The 23074-nt window shown below is 27.3% G+C and overlaps 1 protein-coding gene across 1 annotated transcript in view; it reads right to left on the bottom strand.

The window, feature by feature from the left end:
* LOC100199288 (multidrug resistance-associated protein 1) overlaps nt 1-22840 on the bottom strand; it is a 66184-nt gene extending 43344 nt beyond the window's left edge. The window contains exons 1-7 of the mRNA XM_065787771.1: nt 22484-22840; nt 22096-22177; nt 18837-18898; nt 10894-11025; nt 10514-10723; nt 6562-6739; nt 455-1678 (exon numbers count right to left, since the gene is read on the bottom strand). Coding sequence (XP_065643843.1) covers nt 455-1678; nt 6562-6739; nt 10514-10723; nt 10894-11025; nt 18837-18898; nt 22096-22177; nt 22484-22755 — 2160 coding nt within the window. The 5' untranslated portion in view covers nt 22756-22840. The remainder of the gene's footprint in view (nt 1-454; nt 1679-6561; nt 6740-10513; nt 10724-10893; nt 11026-18836; nt 18899-22095; nt 22178-22483) is intronic.
* Nucleotides 22841-23074: the final 234 nt, after the last annotated feature.

Raw genomic sequence — 23074 nt, 5'->3', positions numbered from 1 at the left:
TGCGTGTCAAATTATGTTATTTGCTGGGTTTATTTATGACAGGGTTCATATCAAACTTTGATCGGTGATATTTTATTGTTTGAGGTTTTCTTTTTTTCTTTTATGTATTCACAGTAAAAAAAACACGAATGGATCATCAAAAATCATGAAAACTGAGATTATTATGATGACCAACATTTGATCTTGAATATGGCAGTCTGATTCTAAAAACTGATACAAGTGTGTTTTGTTGGGGAGGGGGGGGGGGAAATGTTCATGTTTCAAAGCAACAACTCATTATTTACACAATTCAGAATATATCTGTACATCTGCAGCTTATTTTGATTTTAAATAAAATTGTTCAACAAAAAAAGCATTGAAATGATAAAAAATAAAAAATAAAATATAATTATAAAAAATTTACATATCAAAAAATAACAATAGTAAAAAAAAACATAATAAAATTAAATTATACCTTCTTATTTAACAGTCCATTACTTCCAATAACCTCATCAAAAATATGCTTTCCAACATGAGCATCAACTGCAGACAAAGGATCATCCATAATATATATTTCTGAATTATGGTAAACAGCTCTAGCAATTGAGATACGCTGTTTTTGACCACCACTTAAATTGATTCCTTTCTCACCAATCTCAGTTCGATCCCCACCTGGTAATGAATTAATATCAGGTTTCAATGCACAAGCATCGACAACTTTGTTATATCGACTACTTTCATAATCGCTCACAAAAGTAATATTATCACGAAAACTTCTATTTTGAATCCATGGTTGTTGGGAGACATAAGAAATGCTATCTTTTACAAGCACTTCACCACTAACTTTCTTAATTTCACCAAGTATTGCAGAAACTAATGATGACTTTCCGGAACCAACCTGGCCAACAATTGCTGTTAAACTACCACAAGGAATTTTAAGTGTAATGTTTTGCAAAATAGCATCACCGGTGTCACTCCATTTAAATGTTCCATTGTGTATTTCAACAGCATTTTTACTATTAATATCATCTGACTCTAAAACTGGTTCTAACTCTTCGCTTTTTAAAAATTTTGATAACCTTTTAGCTGAAACTCTAAACTGAGCAATATTTGCAATGACCATAGGTAAAAGAAACAACGGAAATCGAATTATATTAAAAAGTGATATAGCTACAAAAGCTTTCTCAGCAGTTAAATTGTTACCAAGCATAACATAAACTAAAAAAGTTAAAAATGATACCAAAAAAGGGGCAAGTGTTAATGCAAAACCATGATTTGCTTGCAACAACATAGCTTTTTTGATGAGTTTAAGTTCACCATTCCTAATTTTCATTATATTTGCAATAAAACTATCTTCCCAAGAGTATAACTTTAAAATATTTATCCCCGCAAGTATCTCATTCATAAATTTTGATCGACGATCTTTAAAAACCATTTGCTTTGCTTGGAACTTCTTTTCAAATGTTGAAAAACAACTACTTATTGGTATAAAAAAAAGCAACACACCAAAACCTGCAAGAATGGACCATCCCATTAATAAGTAAAGATAGACAAATGAAACTATAATTTGAAATGGACCAGACCAAAGAACATTAAGATATGTTAGGAGATCATAGCACTTTTGAGTATCAACTGTCATTAGGTTAACCATTTCTCCAACAGTGAAGTCAACTCTACCAAAGTTATTTAATCGAAACATCTAAAAAAGTATATTTATATTCTTAAATTTATATTTATATACAGTAGAAATATTTAAATAGTATATTTATATATATATATATATATATATATATATATATATACATATATATATATATATATATATATATATACATATATATATATATATATATATATATATATATATATATATATATATATATATATATATATATATATATATATATATATATATATATATATATATATATATATATATATATATGTAAATATATAAATAATATATACATCGACTTTTTTAACTAGAATATTATGTAATATAATATATTAAAAGGTATTGAAAATAACAAATACTAAATTGTATAAAATTTAAATATATTTAGAGGCATAATGATTAAAAACAAATAAAAACAAGCAGATAAATATTGACATTTAGATCATTTAATTTTTATCCATAACTATTCCATTAAGTAACATGAGATTGTTTAATTTCAATTAATTTTTCCTTTTTTTTTTTATTTAAATAAAACTCAAAATATTGTAATCAAATTTAAGATTATTGAGGCATTCAAAATTGAGGTTTAATGCAATATAGAATGCAATGTTAAAAATACAATTATTTAAAAAAATATTTTTTTTAAGATGTAATATATTTTATTTATATTTAATTAGTTTTTTAAATAATAACATAATCTTGTTTTTTTATATATATTTATTTTACCCTTTTTTTTTTTTGTTTAACTTTATGTTGAAAATATTTTTTTTTTCTATGCAAAACAACTTTTTTATCATTAAAAATTACTATAAAATTAGTTTTCACCAATTGTTAGTAAATTTAAAAAAAAAGGAAAAAATTTTTTTCTTCCTTTTTTTAAATCTATACGCTTGCAGATTTTCATCTGCAAGTGTATAGATTAAATACATATCCATTCATAATGACTTTAACAAAATTTTCTATTGTTAAAATAAATCATTAATATTCTGCATTTTTTAATATACACTATTTGAAAATGTAATTCTTAGTCAAAAAGAAAACTTTCAACAAAAAAAAATTAAAAAAGATACTTGAACAACAAGATAATCGAATAACAAATTAAAAGACCAGAAGAAATTTTTACTTTTGCTTCGAACAGAATTATAAAAAAATAATTGTAAAATTATTATAGACAGCGAGAAAAAACAACACCACAACAATATAAACAACATAAAAGTACAGAAAAATGAGGTCTTGGACTAATACAGAAAAAAGTAACAATCAAGATTGCTCTCCTGAAATGGTGAATGAGTCAAAAAACATTTATGAAAAATTTTACTAGAAGCTATGACGTGACAAAATACTCCCAAAAAAGTTGTTAATTTCTATGAGTAATTGTTAGCATAGAAAATTGCAAAAAAAACACTCTAATTTAAATAGCTAAACAAGACCAATTCAAAACTAAGCGAGACCAAACTAAGCAGATTCAAAGAGAATTTAATGAAGCTCTGTAAATTTCTGAAGCTAATGCTACTGAAACAACTCAGAATTACGGTTATTGTTCTGCAGCTTCAAAGAAGGAAGATATTGACTTTTTACTTGATCAAAGATCAGTGAGAAAGATGCGTTTAGGTATAGAAACAGACAAAAAATATTCCATTAGCCAACATAAATAGTGTTAGAAGCAGATTGTAAAACTACAAACAATCAAAAAATTCTACAACTTGGCATAATCATCATAAAGAAAGCAGAAGTCTCAAAGAAAGAAATATCTCTGAGTAGATCAACTATTAAATGCGCTCTAAAGATGTTTAGAAAAAAAGAAGCATTAGTGAGATTTCAATATGCAGTCCTTCGCTGGAATGGAAAAGTTCTTTTAAACACCAAAGAGAAATTGTCACAGACTTGTGTTATTCTTTTCTATTATTAGAAACACTTCTAAATATCTACATGGAAACCAGGAGTTGCTGACTCACAAATAAAAGAAATCCTTTTGCACAAATGTTTTAAAAAATGTTTGAGATTGATAGTATACAATTGCCACAAACACTGGATGTATTCAAAGTACTGTGATTACCCTCAAAAGGCAATTTTATAATATCATAAATGAAGTAAGGGAGCTGTTGTTTGGAAAAAATAGATTTCCTGATTAAGCAGTGTTCAAGAGGTCCAAGAGGTCCAAAGCTCAACACCCGCTCAAGCCCAACAAGCGATATTGGAAAGGAAGGAAACATGAATTTCTTAGTTAAATGCTTTTCTGCGGTGCTTTGTGATAAGAATGTAAGGACTCTGGGAGCAAAATAATAAATAACCAATTAACAAATTAATAACCACAAAACAAAATAAATAAAAAAGATTCTACAAATAAACTGGACAAAAATTGACAGGACAAGTAGAAAACTTTTTGCACCAATAATCTGGATACTTGGTTAAGAAAAAAACAAGTTCTGCAATTTATTTCTTGGTCTGCAATTTGTTCCTTGTTCAAATATCAAATTAAAAGGCAACCAAAAAAGTGACTAATCAGAACTTTGGAAACTAACAATAACCAAATGGATTTGCTTTCTATAAACAAGGTGCCTTCCACAAAGCCTGTTGGATAGTCATTCTTTTCAGAGCAAAGATGTTTCTTTTTAAGCTTCTGTTTATGTTTTTTCATAGGATAAGACATATATGGTATCTCAAAGGCAAAATGATTCTACTAGCTCTATTCACTTTTAAATTCCATCACAGACAAAATCAGACAGGAATTTCTTTGTTTTTCCTGCAATCATAGACACTCTTCTTGGCTCTCTCAATCATCAAATAAATGGAAAAATAATGAATGCAATCAATAAGTCAGCCTCATTTATTAAAATATCTTTTGTGTAAAATTGACACAGCAGAATAATATCAATGATGACAAGTTATGCAAAGATTCTCATACAAGATAATGAAGAGTCCCGGTGGATTTTGCATCAGATTTAATGAGTCTGTTTTATAAAAAATATGATTTCCAAACAATGAAACTTCTTCTCATTAAGAAAATACTTGTCTGAATTAAAACATTACATATTGAAAAGATTCATTAATTGACACAGAAAATGTAAAACAAATTTTTTATTGTATATGAAAAAAAACAATTTTTATAATATATACTTTTTTAAATTTTTTACAGAAATGTTCAAGTAATAAAAATACTTCAGAAAATTGTGAAGAAAATTTTATTTAATGAAATAATAGTTTTCAGCAATTTATATTCTGTCAACTGGAAGCAAGAAACCTATGAACTTCAGCTACATTGAAGGTAACATATTTTTGAGGTAGAAAAGAAAAAAAAATTCACAAATAGTGATCTACCAGAAAAGTACAAAATAACTAATAATACTTTTACTTTTTTTTAAACAAATCTATTTAATTGTATTTGTGAAGTGAAAAAAAAAGCAGCAACCATTTAAAAGAAAATTCAAATTTGCTTGCTAGGTCCAACAGTCTAGATAATGCATTTTTATAAATATCTGTTTAAGACAATGATTTGATGTAATGCATTGTTGCAATAGTGATTAACCACAATTAGTTAATTTTTATTTAAGTTAAAAATTCATTATTGAAATATTTATTGCAAAGTCAGCTTATTTTAAGCAATCAAAATATATTAACAAACATGACAGGAATACTGTTATCATACTATGACAACACTGTTATCATACCATGCAATTAAAAGTACTTAGATCAACAACTTTATGTTCTCAAAAACGTAATGAAAATTAGATATCAAATTTAGTTGGAACTTAAGACAAAACCTTATAACATCGTTAAGGTTAAAGAAAAGAAAGAGAAGTCATTGAGAACTTATATTATTATTTGAAAAAAAAAATTCATCAATTTTATAATTTTTTTCTGATATGCCTTACAAAGAAAGTTTATGAATGAAATCAAAAACGATAGAAAATCTCTTGACGTATCAAAATCACCTAAGTTGTCAAGATCAATAGCCTTTGCTTCTAATAATGATTTTAAATTTAAACAAAAAAACAAAAAATAAAATTCAGATGAGTACCTTGAATAGCTAAAATACTGGAGAGCGCTTGTTTTAAAGTGAGAGAAATATTGTCACGACGGAAAGCTTTAGAAGGGTCTATTAAAGTATACTAACCATTGATGATTAAAAAATCTAATAATTTATCAACCTGTTTAACAATCAACATGTTTAACAATAAACCTGTTTAACAATCAACCTGTTTAACTATCAACCTGTTTAACAATCAACCTGTTTAACTATCAACCTGTTTAACAATCAACCTGTTTAACAGAAATTTCAAAAAATAAGTGATTAAGAAGTTTAAACTTTCTTTCTCGTCTTTTTTATTTATTAAAATACATAAGAATAAACATATAAGTTTCAAAAACCATGAGTCAATTTTGAGTAAAACTTAAGAAAATAAGTTTTAAAAAAAAAAAAAAAATCTCTTCATGCATCAGAATTTATAAGAAACAATGAAGCACATTTTTTAGTAAAAGATGAAACTCAAGGACATACATTTCAAGTGTAACGTGTTATGATTGTGTATGGTGGTGTATTTCAATCAATGAACCTAAAGAGAGTAACAGAGAGCCATAGAGAGTGGAATCCTAAAGTGTGAATTATTTTAGTGCTGAGTCCTGCAATATGAAGTATGGAGTTAAGAGGTCCATTACCCTGACCCATTGATCCATGAGTTCAAAAAATCCTTTGTTTTAATCAAAGTACATCATATAAGTTATTACAAAGACTAATTACAACTAAACTGTAAAAATAATGTATAAAAATAATGTATTCGTAATATATAAATATATACAAATATAATACATTTTTAAATATGTAAATAATAATATACAGATATAATAAATAATTGTAATGGTATAATAAACTATTTAACTTTTTGTTCTTAGTTAGTGATTGTGTTTACCTTTTTGTAAACTGCTGTCAACAGTGATGATCGTACTCGTATACTGGTTACAAATGAAATATGAAAATACTGTTGTAGAATGATAGACCCAACTAAGCCTGTTACAAATAACATAGATGCATAAAGATATCCTAACTTGCTATCAATATTTCTGTTTTGAATGACTTCAATGGTTTTTCTAAAGAGAAAAAAAAATTTTTCAAATCAATAAACTCATTTATGATAAAAAATATTTTTATTCATTAATGTATTCAAGTTAGAAAATATTTCAATTCATTAATTAAAGTTTAACTTAAGTTAAAGAAAGTTAAAAAATAAATAAAAATAAAGTTAAGCAAACTTAAAATAAGTTTTGAATCATTAAAAAGGTTTAAAAGTTTAAAATTGTTCCAAATAAATGATATACTGTTGCAATTTTTTTTGCAGCATGTGTTAATGTGTGTTTATAAAATATATATAAAAGCCTTTTTTTTTAGTATTTGAATGCAATTAATACACATTATCTATGTAGTTTCAATTGACTTAAGCAGTTGTTCCAAATTAAAATAACTTGGTTTTAATAAACTTTATTATATTATTTTTATTTGTATTTGATTTAATTTATAGATACTAATTATTATTTACATTAATATTAATTTTAATTTACTAATATTAATTAATATTTATTTTATATTGGGTATATTACAGCTGTTTTTAAATCCATAAAAAGAATTTCTATAAAAAGAAGTTTTTAAACTTAGTTTATAAATCCAATTTATGGTTGACATTAAACCCATAAACTCCTGTTTTTTATTATATCCCTAGGGTCAAGATTACTGTATTTGACCTAACTAATTTAAAACCTTTTGAACCCAAAATAATAAAGAATAAATAATAATAAAAATAAAATAATAAAGTTATCTTCATGAAACTTGTCTCTTTTTTCAGTAACATATTAAATTACAAAAGAATACTTTAAATTTCAAATTTCAGTCAAAAATCAAAAAATAATCTTTAGTCATTACAACTGAATCTCTCTAAAAAACAATTTAGAAATCATCAAAACAGAATATGGCAAAAAAATGACAAGACTTTTTCAAAATGGTAGATACTCAAAAATAGCAGTTTTTGGTATTTTCTTGAAAGGTTTTTGAGAAAAACTGTAACTAAACCGTAAAACAGTAAAAGATTTTAGGTAGTTTTAAACTAATTTTTTCCAGTGTTCTGTTCCAGTAATTTATTCCACTAGTTTGGTCCAGTAATAAGATCTAGAAATATGATTTAGTAACATGTTTAAGTTTTTAAGGTCAGGTCAGGACTAAGATCATCATGGTCACCTAATGATAACATGTAATAAAGTACAACGCACCTTATATCCTATTGCCTTGTAGAATTCGCTTTAATAGGCAAAGGTTAAGAGAAGTTGACTTAAAATACTGCTTGCCTTGGGACTCGTGGCTGAGTAAAAGCTAGAGATATTATCAATAAAATAACTCATCTTGGGCAGATGTTAACTACATCTAGCTACTGCCTTGTAATAGGCTTCCTAAGCAAAATTTTAAGGGTAAGCTGAAAAGTTCTGTTGATCAGCTCTGCACCCCTTCTTCATCTAACAGGCTGGCATATGTGTAAATATACACCAGTTGTATGTAGTTGTGCAGATACTATCACTTGACTTGCAAAGATTGTAATTGTCACATGCTTGACGTTGGCATATACTTACATAATAATTCACTTATTTGTTGCTGAAATGTCATAAGTAAAAGTTTAAAGTCATAAGTTGAATCCTCTGACTATTCTTATATATGCTTTTGTTCCTCTTCACTTTTTTTTTTTTCCTCGTATTTTATCATTTTCCTTCTCCCCAAAACTGCATTTTTGTTACTATCTATCACCCAATAATGTTGTTACTATCTATCACCCAATAATGTTGTTATTATCTATCACCCAATAATATTGTCATTGTTAACACGCGATAATGTTGTTAATGTTAACACCCAATATTTTTGTTATTGTTAACACCCAATAATATTATTATTGTTAACACAAAATAATGTTATTATTGCTAACACCCAATAATGTTGTTATTGGTGACTTTAATGCTCATTACACAAAATGGCTCTCTACCATTGAACTTGTTGGCTCTAAAACTTTAATCTTTTATCTTTCTCAATCTCTTACAGATAGTTAACTTTGTGACTCATTTTCCAGATAAACCTAATTTTTGATTGCACTTTTTAGTGTTACCTTGATTACCTTAGAGCTGATTAGAGTTTTATCCAATGTGGTATAGACAGCTTGTGGTCTAGATTTCTGTAACAGTCTTACAAAAGTGTTCTCCGGAACTTCTTGTCTAACAATTTGCTTTTCAAAAGCAAATTGTTAGACTTCATTACTTTGAGTCTAACAACCTACTTTCTGACAACCAATAGAGAGATTTGGATTCTTTAGCTCTACTTTTGACTTATTAACCACTATAACAGAAAGGTTCTATCCTGAATTATATAGAAACAGTGAGGCACAGACTATTGCTCTTGGTATATCAAAAGCTTTCAATAAAGTTTGTAATGCTGGTTTTCTGATTTTACTGAACTATTCCTTTCTAATTGCAGTTGTCCTTGATAACTAAAGTTATCCTTGATGGGCAACATTCTCCTTCGTTTCCAGTAACTTCTAGGGTATTACAAGGTTCTATCTTACCTTTAAAGTGGCTGATGATGGTGCTAATGACACAACAATAAACTTAGTCCTGAGTTGTTCCTTATTAATACGATTTCTTCCCAATTATCTGACCTCTAAAATGGCTCTATTTGCTGACGACACAACTATTAACTTCATTCTTAATAAAAAGTGAAAACTTTTTGATCACTTAGAACAGACAGCCAATCTTGAATCTGATTTTTCTTTTGTGAAAGCTTGTGAAAACTCAGTCATTTACTGCAAACAAATATCGCAATACTGTTGATATTCTTTTATTGATAAACAATAACACAGCTTACTCTTAATTCCAATCTCTACTTCTATAAACTTCTTATTTGTCCTTGTAATGAATAATGTTGAATTATTTGGAGTGCATCTTCTAATGAGGCCCTCTCTCTTTTAAACAAGATCCAATAAAACATTGTTATTGGACTCAAGCTGTTAAACTTGAGTTCTATAGTTGTAAGCTTGTAACTCTTTCTTTTTTTCTATAAACACTACCATTTTACATTTTACATTTTTTTATAACAAACACTAATATGGTTTGTCTATCTTATTTTTGTTTATATATTCTCTATAAGAACATTTTTTGCATTCTTGCATTCAACTCCTAACTTAAATAGTTTGAAGGCTTGTTTTCAGTAAATTAATTTAAAAAAATAAAATACAAGCTAATTGGCAAAACTTTGTTCAGGATAAATTTATTTAGATTGGTCTATGACAAGTTCTAATTTTTGGCCTGAAAATCACTCAGTAAGAGAATCTAAAGCAACCTGTTTATATTTTCAATCAAGTTCACTTCCTTTATCTAATACCTTATGAAGGCCAATTCTACTAAATGATATATTTTGAATAAAAATAGATATTGACATGGCGTTTTCAGTTTATAATGCATTTTTCATTTGAATTTTCATATCTTTAAAGAACAAAATTTAAACTTATTAGATTAATTTATATTTATTAGATTAATTAATTATAAATTTATATTTATTAGATTATTTAATTATAAATTTATATTTATTAGATTAATTAATTATAAATTTATATTTATTAGATTAATTAATTATAAATTTATATTTATTAGATTAATTAATTATAAATTATGTGCAAAAAGCTGTAGCTCAAATAACCAGCTTAGGATGATATGTTGCCTTTAAAAGATGACTTATATAAAATAAATCCTAATAACATAAAGCAATTTATCCTAGTAATAAAAATATTTCACCCAAATAACCAAGGTTACACTCACCCTAATAACTAAGGTTGCACTCACCCTAATAACCAAGGTTGCACAAACAAGGTACAATCATACAAAATTTTCATGAAAGATCCAACTAAATAAGGTTTTCCACATGTCTTGAATAATGCTTTTGAAACAGATGGCTTGTATTTATGAAACTTTATAGACTTTGGTGAATTAGGATCACGAAACTCTTTCTTTTCTTCTTTTTTTTGCTTTACAATTTTTTCTACTATGGGACTACTAAAAATTAAATTTTTAAAAACATTGATAAAAATATTTACAACACATTTGTAAGTAATGAATATTTTGTTTATTTTAAAAAGTCAAAAAAATAAAATTGATTTTTAGTATTAATTAAAAAGTAAATTTTAATTAAAATAATTGAATTATTGATTAAATTTTATAACTACTTTTTCTGCTTATCCATTTCCTGTTTCCAGTATTTTTCGAATTTCAAACCAAGATGTTGGGCAGTGTTCCTTTCTTGCAATTGCCATAGATCGCTATCTTCTAATGGTCTTTTAAACCCATCAACTATTAGTCTAAAACATAAAAAAAATTTAAAAAACCCTTTTTATCATCATCATCATCATCAACATTTTCTAAAAACTTATGGCCTGCTGGATATATATTTTAAAATATGGATATATACTTTCCAACTTTAATCATATGATTCAAAGTAAATTATTAATCCTCTCAACCTTTTTTTCTTATTATAAACATTCTGTTACTTATAAGAAAGATTGAATTGAAAAAAATTTGCATCCATAAAAAGAAGTTTTTAAACACGTTTTAACTAAAAATAAATTGAAAAAGTTTTTGTCAACATTTATAATTTTTTATATACAGATATAATAATTAGTTATAAATTATATTTAAGTTTTTTTTTTTAATAATATAACATAGCTATAGTCTTATCTATAACATGTGTTGGATATATTTATTATTGAATCTTTAAAAAAATTTAAATTAAAAACAACAAACAATTTTTACTAACATAAATGTTTATTACTAAAATGAACTCTATGAAAAACAATTTTCACTTAAAGGTCAATCCATGGTAAATGGACCAAAGTTTTAGGATTTCAAGATGGACTACTTCAGATTTTGATAAAATTTGGTAACTTGGTTTACATCAATGAGAAACTTTTTGTGGTTCATGGTCATTTGAAATTTCTGATTTTTCCAAAAACAAAAACTTCAATAGCTAAAACATGTTTTGTTAATACTTTGAAGCTCTATTTTTTAAAAACAAAATTTTAAAAAACCTAGTTACAAATATCAACCACAAGCCCTATGTATCATTCTTCATCGTAAAAGCATGCAATATATTTACCGGGTTGAAAATTTGAAGGACTTTTTTAATCAAATTAACATCATTTAACACATGAGTATCATAGACAGTATCACTAGAGATTCTTCGTAAAATCAATTTCTCTCCATCTGGTACAAAACAGTGATAGCTTCTTGTTCCCGGAACTGTGCGCATCCCTTCATATCGTTTCTAAAGGTTAAAAGTTGTTTCATGGTTATTGATATCATCATTTGAAAGATAAAATATGTTAACACCTTTGATATTTTTTTGAGCCCAAGTAAACAGATCTTGTGTTGTGAGAATCTGATTTGTAATTGCTGCTCGTAGACTAGCTTTTGCTGCTTCTCTTTTTATAGTACCTCCTAATCCATCACATGGACTTTTGCCATGTGACGTAGCAAAGAAGTGATGCTCAGCATTTATTTGGTGATCTACAATGTCATAAATTAAGTTTATTAGACATTTGTAGTTTTTATACTGTGACACAGCACCATCACTGAAGTATTTAACTTTATTCACTGTGGGTAGTTTGATTTTGACCGCTGGGAGCAACTTTGTGAGAAAACAATGGACTGCTGATTGGTCATGACAAAGATGGTCAGAAATTAAACAACCGCATTTGCATTTAAGGTGATCTTTTTCATCTTTGTAATAAACAGCAAATGGGTGTAAGGTAGCTTGATCGGCTTGCCAGTAAAACCCTTGTATAGCATCTTGTACAAGAAAACTATAGTTTTCTGCAAAATCCATCAGAATAATGCAGGTATATTGGTTGAATGTTTGCTTTGCCTCTGATAAGTAGGAAGACTGTGCTTCTTTGATAAAGTTGTGGTGATAAAGGTCATACAAAGTTTCACTTTAAGTTTCAATAAATTCACTAATGCTTGTTTTGACTGTAATAAGTGCAATTCGGTCATTTGACACCCATTGTTTATATGTGATCTGATCATCAAAATCAAAATCATTCTTTTCAAACACATTTTCTAAGTAAGTCTTCAAATTTATTTTATCAGGGCAGTTGGAACATAGATGAAACATGCAGTTTCTACTATCTATAATACAAACACATACTTTCATTAAATCTTTGTAATATAGTTGATATTAGTGGCTTCCACTAATATCAACAGTAAGGCACCACTTTGACCTTAGTTCACAGAACTTGCTGAATCCAACTTTGTGTTCAGGGTATAACTTCTTAAATTCTAGATGAAATTCTTTTAAATGAACTAATATTAGGCGTTTTTGTTTATGAACTTTAACATTATTTATACGCACAGAAACAAAGTCTTCTTTTCCTGTACATTGTCTAATGTAATCGTCAGATTCATATATTTCAATGACTCTGCCTAACAATATCCCCCAAAGGATGTCCTTTTTTAGTCTCAGGTTTAGCAAGTATTCCCTTTTCATTTTTCAGCTTTCTGGCTTTCTTAACAAGATGGTCTGAAACTGAAAATGCATTGCAAGTTTTTTTAATTGACCAACTATCAGAAGTTAATGTTAGTAACTGAACTTTTTTTTCATTCAAACTGATTTTTCCTTTTTCCTTTATTGCATCTAAAAGTTTGTCTAAAACATTACAGTTAATGCACTTTTGCTTTTTCTCAGATATTATTTCTTTTGGGTCTATATCCAATGCTGATTCTACTGTCATCCCTATGACTAATTATTAGACTATGACCTAATGTCTAATAACATTTTCCTTTTGAAAATATCATCACTCTCAAAAAGCTACAACCATGTCATAAGATAGAGTATAGGTCTTTAAATTTTTTTTGGTGATTGTCTATATATAGAACCTCAATATTAAAAAGTTTCATAAATTATTTCAACTGTTTACACTATTTTCTATTCCAGCAGAGTCAACGTAATTTATCATAATTAAAAAAAAAAATGATTTTGCAATAGGCTGCTGCATGTGCTAAATTAATTTTTAATGCATAGTTTTGATTATTCTAACAAGTGGTGACCTTAAGCACACAAAGGTAACAAAAAAATCCACTTTCTGTAAGTAAGTATTAAACTGTAACACGTTAAAGTTCAAAAAAATATTTATAATGTTGCAATATTTAGCAACTTTAAGGTACAATAACTTAAAAACTGTAAAAAATCAGTCAAAAACAACAGCAAAAATGGATTATTTGGGTGAAAAAGTATTACCCTACAAAATTTCAGGTGATCTCCATCTTTATTTAAAAAGTTATGGTTTGTCAAAAATCGAAAAAATCTGCTGTAAGCTCCTGATACACAAATTTTTCAGATTTTGGTCATTTTTAGTTCAATCATAACTTTTAAACAAATTGGTCAATCAAGCTGAAATTTTCTGGATTGTATTTTTTTCATAACATCTGTGTGTGGTCAAAATTTAAAGCAAATCTGAGGTGGTACCATAGGAGCCTTTAGGTGATTTCATATGGAATAACCCACCTTGGTCTAAGTTTACAAAACTTAGAAAACCCAACAATTTCTTAAGAGGAAATTTTGATGAGCTCTAAATAAAGTATATTAATATATTAATAAGAGTCTCCATTTGATTTTTTGTCTTCTACCATCTTCCCTGGACACATTAGGGTGTATCTGTTATATATTGATTCGGAAATTAATTGCTGCTGATGCCATTATTACTCATTCATGTGTGTTTGACACAGAACTTATAGCAGCCATTACACCTGGTTAATAACGAGAAAAAGTTTCAGTACTACTTTTTATAAGAAGATGTGAACAAAAGTGTATTTAAATATCTAACTTATGTAAACTTATATATATGTATGTTTGTGCTTTCTAAACTTCTGGTGTGGTGTTGACTCACTCGTAAGTTGCTATCTGTATGTTTGTGTTCTGTCTGAACCTCTGGTGCGGTGTTCATTCACCTTTAAGTTACTTTATGCATGTTTATACCCTGTCTGAATCTCAGGCATGGTGTTGGTTCACTCATAAGTTACTTTGTATATGTATGTATGTGTTCTGTCTTAACCTCTGGCACAGTGTTTACTCACCCATAAGTTACTTTATGTATGTTTGTATTCTATTTAAATCTTTAATGCAGTGTGAGCTCAGTAACTAATTACTTACTCCAACTATAAAATCTATGCTCACCTTAGTCTTTAGTATTTTGTTAGATATAGTGTTTTTCCTAGTGCATATTCATAATGTCTTTGATAGTGGCTATGCAACTCTTCCTGTTATCTCCTAATAAGAATACAGCTCTAACACTCAGTTTAATGGTTCTGAGGCTGGCTGGTAATATCTGCAAAATATCAAATATATACAGTGCCATGTTGTGCATGGATGGCGTCACTGCTAATGCTTTTGGTGTGCATTGTTGAGGCCACATTAGGAGTCCTATATTATGACTTAGGGTTATTTAACAGGACTTAGACAACTGCATAGCTCATTGGTTAGGAGGCAGTGCTATATCTATGATTGAGTCAAGTTCTCAGTTAACTTAAATCATGCCAAAAGTAACCCAATATTTTAAACATAAAAAACCATCTCCACCACCTAATTATTTGAATAAATCTTTTACAAATATTCATGGTCTGCAAAAAAAACTTTCCACCAGTTTAATCTTAACTCTTACAAAATTCACCAGACTTTCTTGCTCTTAGTGAGACTAATTTAAGTTATGCTATTCCTTCTCCAAACCTCAGTGTTGATGAGTATTACCCTTTGATTTGCTAAGACTCAAATAGTCACATGGCTTGGGAGTATGCATATTTGTTGTGAAATCAGGGTTTTTATATTTGCTTTCGCTTAGCACCTCTTCACTCTATTACCTTTCTTTTTGTCTCCAACTCTTAATTCTCATCACACTGAATGGCTTGGCTCTAACGCCACTGACCATGCTGGCACTAAAGCCTATAACTTCTGCATTTTTCAATCTCTTACTCAGATTAACTTTGCAAATTGTTTTCCTGAAAGTCCTAATCATTTCTTTCAATAATTAATTTCAATATATAATTTCAATAACCTTCATTCAATAATTTATATTTTGTCTCTGACCCTAGCTTGTGTTCAGATTCTCCCATTTCTTTGCAAACGGCCATTTATTATTGCAAGAAATCAATGTAAAAAGGTGCTGTCTGATGCTAAGCTCCATTATTCTCAGCTCATTACATCTCGCATCTAAGTTATTCACTGCAAACAACCATCTAAATACCATTGACATTCCTATATTAATGAATGGCAACCCTCTTACTGAGTCTTCTTAAAGAGACTATCTTTCTTGTAGAAAAAAAAATTTTACACTCAAACTTTTCTTTTCTTCAAAATTAATTAATAGGGCGAGGTTCCTAATAAGCTGCAGATGATCTGAAAAAAAAAATTAATACAAACTTATTAGAAAGTTAAAATAAGTTTCTTAATTACTAAAATTCTTAACAATTAAGACGATTATTAAGAATTAAGAAATTTAAAAATTTAGAAACTTAAATTAAGTCTTAATAAAGAAAAAAATTAATGAGCCTGGACCATTTTGACTCAATAGATGGGTTTTGCTTGTGTCTTGTTGTCTTGGTACAACTTTAAAATTTAGTTTTATATTTCTGAGGCCGGCTGGTAGTCAGGTTTCTGAACTCAGTGGTAGCTCTTAGAGAGGCTGATTACATCAACAGCTGAAAAATATTGAAGTATTAACAGTGCCATGTTGCGCATGGATAGTGACTCTGTTTGTACTTTTGGTGTGCATTGCCATGGCGACATTTGGAGCTCTTTGTTACAGCTTAGGGTTTATTAATAGTAATGAGCCAATTGCTTGGGCTATTAAACAGTGTATTGAGTACTATCTATGCTTTGAGTCAAGGACTTTAACAAATTTAAAAATGAATAAAGTACCAAAAACTATAAAACGCAAAAAACCATCATCATTACCAAGTTCTCTAAACCTATTATTTACTAATATTCGTGGTCTTCGAAGTAACTCTTCTTCTGTTGAGTCTTATTTCTTGCAAAGTTCACCAGACTTACTTCTTTGTGAGACTTGCAAACAGTTTAGCTTTGTCTTTAAGTGAGGTGACAAAGTCTGAACCATACAAGAGAGGTGGAATTACATATTTGTCCTTATTGATACTATTAAAGATTCTCCAGAAGTCACGAGAGCCTAATTTTTTTGATAAAATACAAGATTTCATGACTTTAGAATAGCAGGTTTTGGCGTTAGACAAAACCTTTTTACAGTTGTTTCGCTGATAGATATGGAATTAACGGCTTTGATTGGCAGTTGCAGCAGCACAATGTGAGGAAAACGATGAAGAAGAGTAAGGCTTGACCTGGAATATTCAAGAGGGAATAAAAAATTCCGTGCTAGCCTAAATCCAAGAAGTTTGGTAAGAAGCACAATATGTCAGCAGGAAGACAAAAGATTTCTACCCAAGGCCCATCACAAAAAAATCACGGAAAGAGTCCCAGTCAGCTTTAAGTTAGTTGTAAGAGGTACAATGATAGGGAGATTCAGATGATGAAGAAGAATGAGATAATAATTTTAGAGAGATCAAACTGTGATTGGAAGCACCTAAAAATGAATGTGGAGAAACTGAGCACTGACTAGGATCAGAAACAAGACATAAGTCAAGTAGAGAAGGTAAATGATTAGGGTTGTCTGGAAAGCGAGTTGGAAAGTTGACTATTTGAGTTAGGGATTGAGAAAGGTAAAAGTTGTGAATTTTAATGCCTGCATAATCACTGACACTTGAGCCAAGACATTCAGTGTGATGAGCATTAAAGTCACCGACAACAGCATTATTAACTGATGGATAAAGAGAGAGGGCTTGGTCAATATGATCAGAAATAACATCAAAAAGAGTGCAGTCTTGAGATGAAAGAGAGCGGTATAGATCAAAGTGAAAGACGATAGAGTGAAGTGGTGCTAATTGAAAGCACACAATTGATTATTGATACTATTCATTATACATACATTTTTATTTTATTATTACATTATTACATACATTTAACTTTTTATAAAATAAAACTAACTTTTTATAAAATTATTAATTAAACATAAGAAAATTTTAATTTCGAAAATTTTTTCTAATTTATTACTCATTAATGCTTTACAAAGCACAAAGATGTTCTTAATTGAATTTTATTAATAAGTTCGATTGATTAGTGATTATTCATAACTTTTAAAGTATTTCAGTCTGAAATATTTTAGATGTTATGAATATTTAGTAATATCAAAACATCGCAGTTGTTAGTAAAAATTTCTTTTTATATAAAAAAATTTAAATTTAAATTTAAATTTTTTTAACCGATCAACCTCGACCGGAAACAATTTATTTTATTAAAAATTTTGGTTATGCAATTTGGTTATTTTGGGTGGTGGTTAACTATTGAGTGATGTTATTTTGTGTACTGCTACCAAATATAGAAAGTAGAATAATACTTATATAATACTTAATAATATTTTCACTTCTTAAATTGCTTATTTTGTATATCAACTCATCAAAAATCAACTTTTTATATATGCAAAGGATTTTTTAGGTTTTTTAAGTAGCCATTATGGATAAAAGTCTAAAGTTCATATATTAAAAAAAAAACATGAAGACTTTCTGAAATTTTTTTTTTAAATAAAGCTTCAAAGAATGAACAAAATATATTTTTACTACTTAAGTTTTTATTTTTGGAAAAATTAGAAATTTCAAATGACCTCTTTAATGAATCTCATAAATTACAAAAGGACTAAATTTATACAAATTGGATTTCTTATTGATATAAACTAAGCAACCAAGTTTCATAAAAATCTGAGGTGGTCAATGTTGGACCTTGGTCTACTTGGCATAGAATGATTCTTAACTGCTTTGTATTGTTATGAAAAAATTATTTTTTATGTCAAAATACAAAAAAGTCAGTTTAAATTGTTTTTTATAAAATGACACTATATTTCATTTCCAAACTTTTAAACTATTAATTTTTCTTAACACATCTAATCTAATGTTTTTTTTTACATTTCTTTTTTTTTTAAATCTTGATTTTTTTTTCAAGAATCTAAATAATCTTAGAAAGTATAATAGAAAAATTATGAACTATAATAAATATTTTTACCTGGTCACCCATCCGAAAAATATTTTAGACAATATGTTAGCTTTGTCAGCAGGACAGGGTGGCTAAAATAAATAAATACATATATAGTGTGGCAATACTGTAATAACATTTCTTTATATGCAATAGGTACAGAGTTCAAATCCACCATGTACCTGGAAGTACTGTGCTTAATTTAATTATTAGGGCAGTAATCTTGCTCATCAAGGTTCATGTTTCAAAGTTAAATGCCATAAATTGAGATTTTAAATTAGAATTATTCTTCTCAAAAGTTCGTTGAGGTTTTTTCGAGGGTTTTTTTACAGATATTTTTTTTGGATTTTACAGATTCTTATTTTTTTTTTATTTTTTTTTTTACAATCAAACTTTAAAAATAAAACATCTTAAAAAGTTATGCTTTGAAAAAAAAAAAAATTTTTTAATATTTGTTTTTATTTTTAGATTTTTTATTAGATTAAACTAATTGAGTTTTATTAAGGTATGACAGTGAAATTACATTTATTAAGTTATATTAAGGTGTCAACAGAGAGTTAAGTAAGAGAATTAATAAAATACAGATTTTTTGATTGCTAAAGTAGTTAATTGTTTGTCAAAAAAAATTTTAATTTTGTTGAACTTTGATTTTAAAGTTTTATAACAAACAATATTTGTTTTCTTTCTAGCTCTAATATGGCCACAAACTACAATATTACTACAAATACTCGATATGACCACAAAATACAATATTACTACAAATACTCTAAGTTTAAAACTTTAAAACAAAATAATATCACTACTTTGATAAGAAACCTGCCTGATGAATATTTGCAACAGCATTAAATATTTTTATAATTCAGTTATTAATGAAATAAAATTGTCAAAATTATATTAAGTTTCCAGCTGATATAATTTATCATACTGATTCACTTAATTATTTAAAAAAACAATATCTTATCATCAATTACATTCTTTTGTTTCGAAACAGTTTCAAAAAGCTATAAAATTTTTTAAGAAAATACAATACACTCAGGCAATATTATTTATGACATGATTATTATTATTTACACTCTGTGAGATTTGTTGACATATAAAATTTATTTGCAATTAAAGAAATAAAATTAAAAAAAAAGCAATCAATTAAAGCTATAAAATACCATTTTAACTAAATATAATATATATAAATATTACATTATAAACGTGGCAGTGGTATAGTGGTAGAGCGCTTGCCTGATAAGCGAGAAGTTATGAGTTCGATCCCCATCATGCCCCTGCTAGTACTGCGCAGCGACCTTGTTCGTCAAAGTTTGTGTTTTGGAGTTATAGAGTTAAGAGAGGGTTATAACCACAACTAAAGTAGCCTCCTCGACTGTAGTGGCCTTCATGCCCTTGAGGAGGTAAATTGAAATTAAAAAAAAAAGAAAATTTATATATATATATTGCAATTTTTGGAGATGCCTAGTAATTTTGGAGGAGCTTTTTAATTTTTGAAGGTGCCTGGCAACCCAGAAACACAAAAAGAGGTGTCCGTTACCGGGAAAACCTTGAAGTGTACCGGGTAATTTCAAATTAACCGGCAAGCATACACAAATTACAGGGTATTCATCATCTTCCAGGATTCCCTAGCATTTGAAAAATTTACCTAGCTCCTTCAGGGGCAGCAAGGCACCTGCAAAAATTAGCTAACAACTCCAAAAATTACCAGGTATTAAGCATAACAGAAAACTTCTGGCACATCTCTATTATACATAAATATATTATAATTATATGTAATATATATAACTATTATAATTATATAGAGCATATTTATAACTACAACTATGCAAAAAGCTATGTAAATAAATTTAACATTATAATAACAGTACAATATTACTAAGTTATTCACAAAATAAAAAATTTTAATTAGTTAATTCCTATTTATTCAAAAAAATTTAAACTTAATTTAAAAAAAAGTTTAATTGGTTATAGAAAAACTTTAAGAAAATGATTTTTAACACAAAAAAAATTCTACATAATAAAAACAAAAACAGGCAACTCTCTGATATATGATGGGTTAAAATCAACAACTCTTGTCTTAAGACTTTAAATATTTCCAAAGTTGTTATTGCTTCTCTCAACAACTCAGCATTTGTTTTTTTGTAAGTTTTAAAGATAAGTGTTTGCAAGTTTGTCGAGCCCTGTTTCAAATTTTTGTGCCAAATCGATGCCGACCTAATACAGCTTTAAGGCTGACCTTATTTTTCCTGATTCTGAGGACTGTATGTGTGTGTATATATATATATATATATATATATATATATATATATATATATATATATATATATATATATATATATATATATATATATATATACATATATATATATATATACATATATATATATATATATATATATATATATATATATACATATATATATATACACACATATATATACATATATATATATATATACATATATATATATATATATACATATATATATATATATATATATATATATATATATATATATATATATATATATATATATATATATACATCTTTTTATATATTATGCATATAAAAAGATAGCTTTAAACACTTTAAAATGAAGTTTTGCATATTTCAATTTCCTTCCCCTCCGTCCCCACCAGGTCATCTAGTATCTTCAGAAATAATTGACATTTAATTGAAGTGGAGCAAATTCAAGCACCTAAAAAATTATTTGTTTTGTACCCAATATATAACAATATAACAATATAACAACTTAATACAAAACAATGTGGTAAAAATTAGGAAGGGATGAAAAGTGGACATTTAAAGTTTTTTCAGTTTTTATGACCATAAAAATACACATCTTAAAAATTTTAAACTCTTTTTTAAAAACATAAAATCTAAAAAAACTAGTTATTAGTTTTTTATTATTATTAAAACAATTACAATAACATAAGAAAACAAAATTAAAAAAAGTTAGCAATGTTGTATAAATGATGCAAAAATGAGGTAACTTTAAAATTTAGAAAAATTATTGAAATTTTCACTGATTATTTTTTGTAATTATGTAGTGCTAAGTGTTACTTGCAAAACTTGTAAAACTTGTAATAAAAATTCAGCAAAACATATTTTCCAGTAGAGTAGTTTAGGTAAACATACTTCCTTTATTTTTTAAAAATAAAAAATTATAAAAAAATTACTAATATTGAAATAATTTATAGAATCAACTTTTTGACAGTTTTCTGTGACTTAGACTTATAGTGCACCCACCACCCAACTAAACAAACAAGCTCAGAAACATTTACTAACCTTTGGTTTTTCTATTGGAAAATTTGGAAAAAAGACCATGCATTTCTTTTTCTTCCTTTTTTCTTTTTTGGTATAATGAACACTAAACATAAAAATTATAATTATTTACTTTACTTAATACTTTTAAAATACATATCTTATCTGCAACATATGTATATCGCACTGTGAGAAGACAAGTACCATAACTCTCATTAATGTAACACAAAAACTATAAAAAATATTAAACAATTGAGTGATTATTATTATTATAGACAATAGAAAATTACTGAAATCAGTCAAATTATTAAAAATTTCAAACCTGTTTTGGAAGTTATACACTTATATCTCAATACAATATTTTATAATTTAAATATTGCATAACCTTATAATATGGTTGAAAAGAAATTACCTTGCCCCTGCACCGGTTAATGGCGCAAGTAATGAAGTCAGTACATAACCTTGCTTTCCAGTAACAGTTGATTTGCAAAGTATCCAGTAGTCCAAGTCATCGCTTATCATGGATAAAATTTCGCCTTTTTTATAAGATAATTGTTTTGATAACTCAGGTGTAATATAGAACTTTTGCATGTCGGTACTTGTATTATTTTCAGGATTATGATCATACAATGCAACAAATAAAGATGGAAGCACTTTTTTTTTTAATCTTTTTTTTTTCCCCATCTTTTTTAAGTAAAAAAAAATACTTTTAAGTAGACTCAAAAAATGTCAAAAGCTTAAACTTTTCTGTATAGAAACCTTCCATACTAATAATAGTAAACAATAGTAATAGTAAACCTTATACTAAAATTATTGAATAAAAATAATAACAAATAACACCCCTAATATCAGTAAACAACAGTAATAATATTATACCTTACTACACAGAAAGTAAATCCTAATAAAAGGTATAAAATTTTGTTTAAACCCAAAATAGAAATTTAAGTTAAGTAGATTAACAAAAAGAATAGAAGAATTATTAGGTAGTAGCAAATTTAAGAAT

This window comes from Hydra vulgaris, chromosome 01 (genome assembly GCF_038396675.1).
Source record: "Hydra vulgaris chromosome 01, alternate assembly HydraT2T_AEP".
Taxonomy (NCBI): Eukaryota; Metazoa; Cnidaria; class Hydrozoa; order Anthoathecata; family Hydridae; genus Hydra; species Hydra vulgaris.
This window is presented reverse-complemented; position numbering and strand designations above follow the sequence as displayed.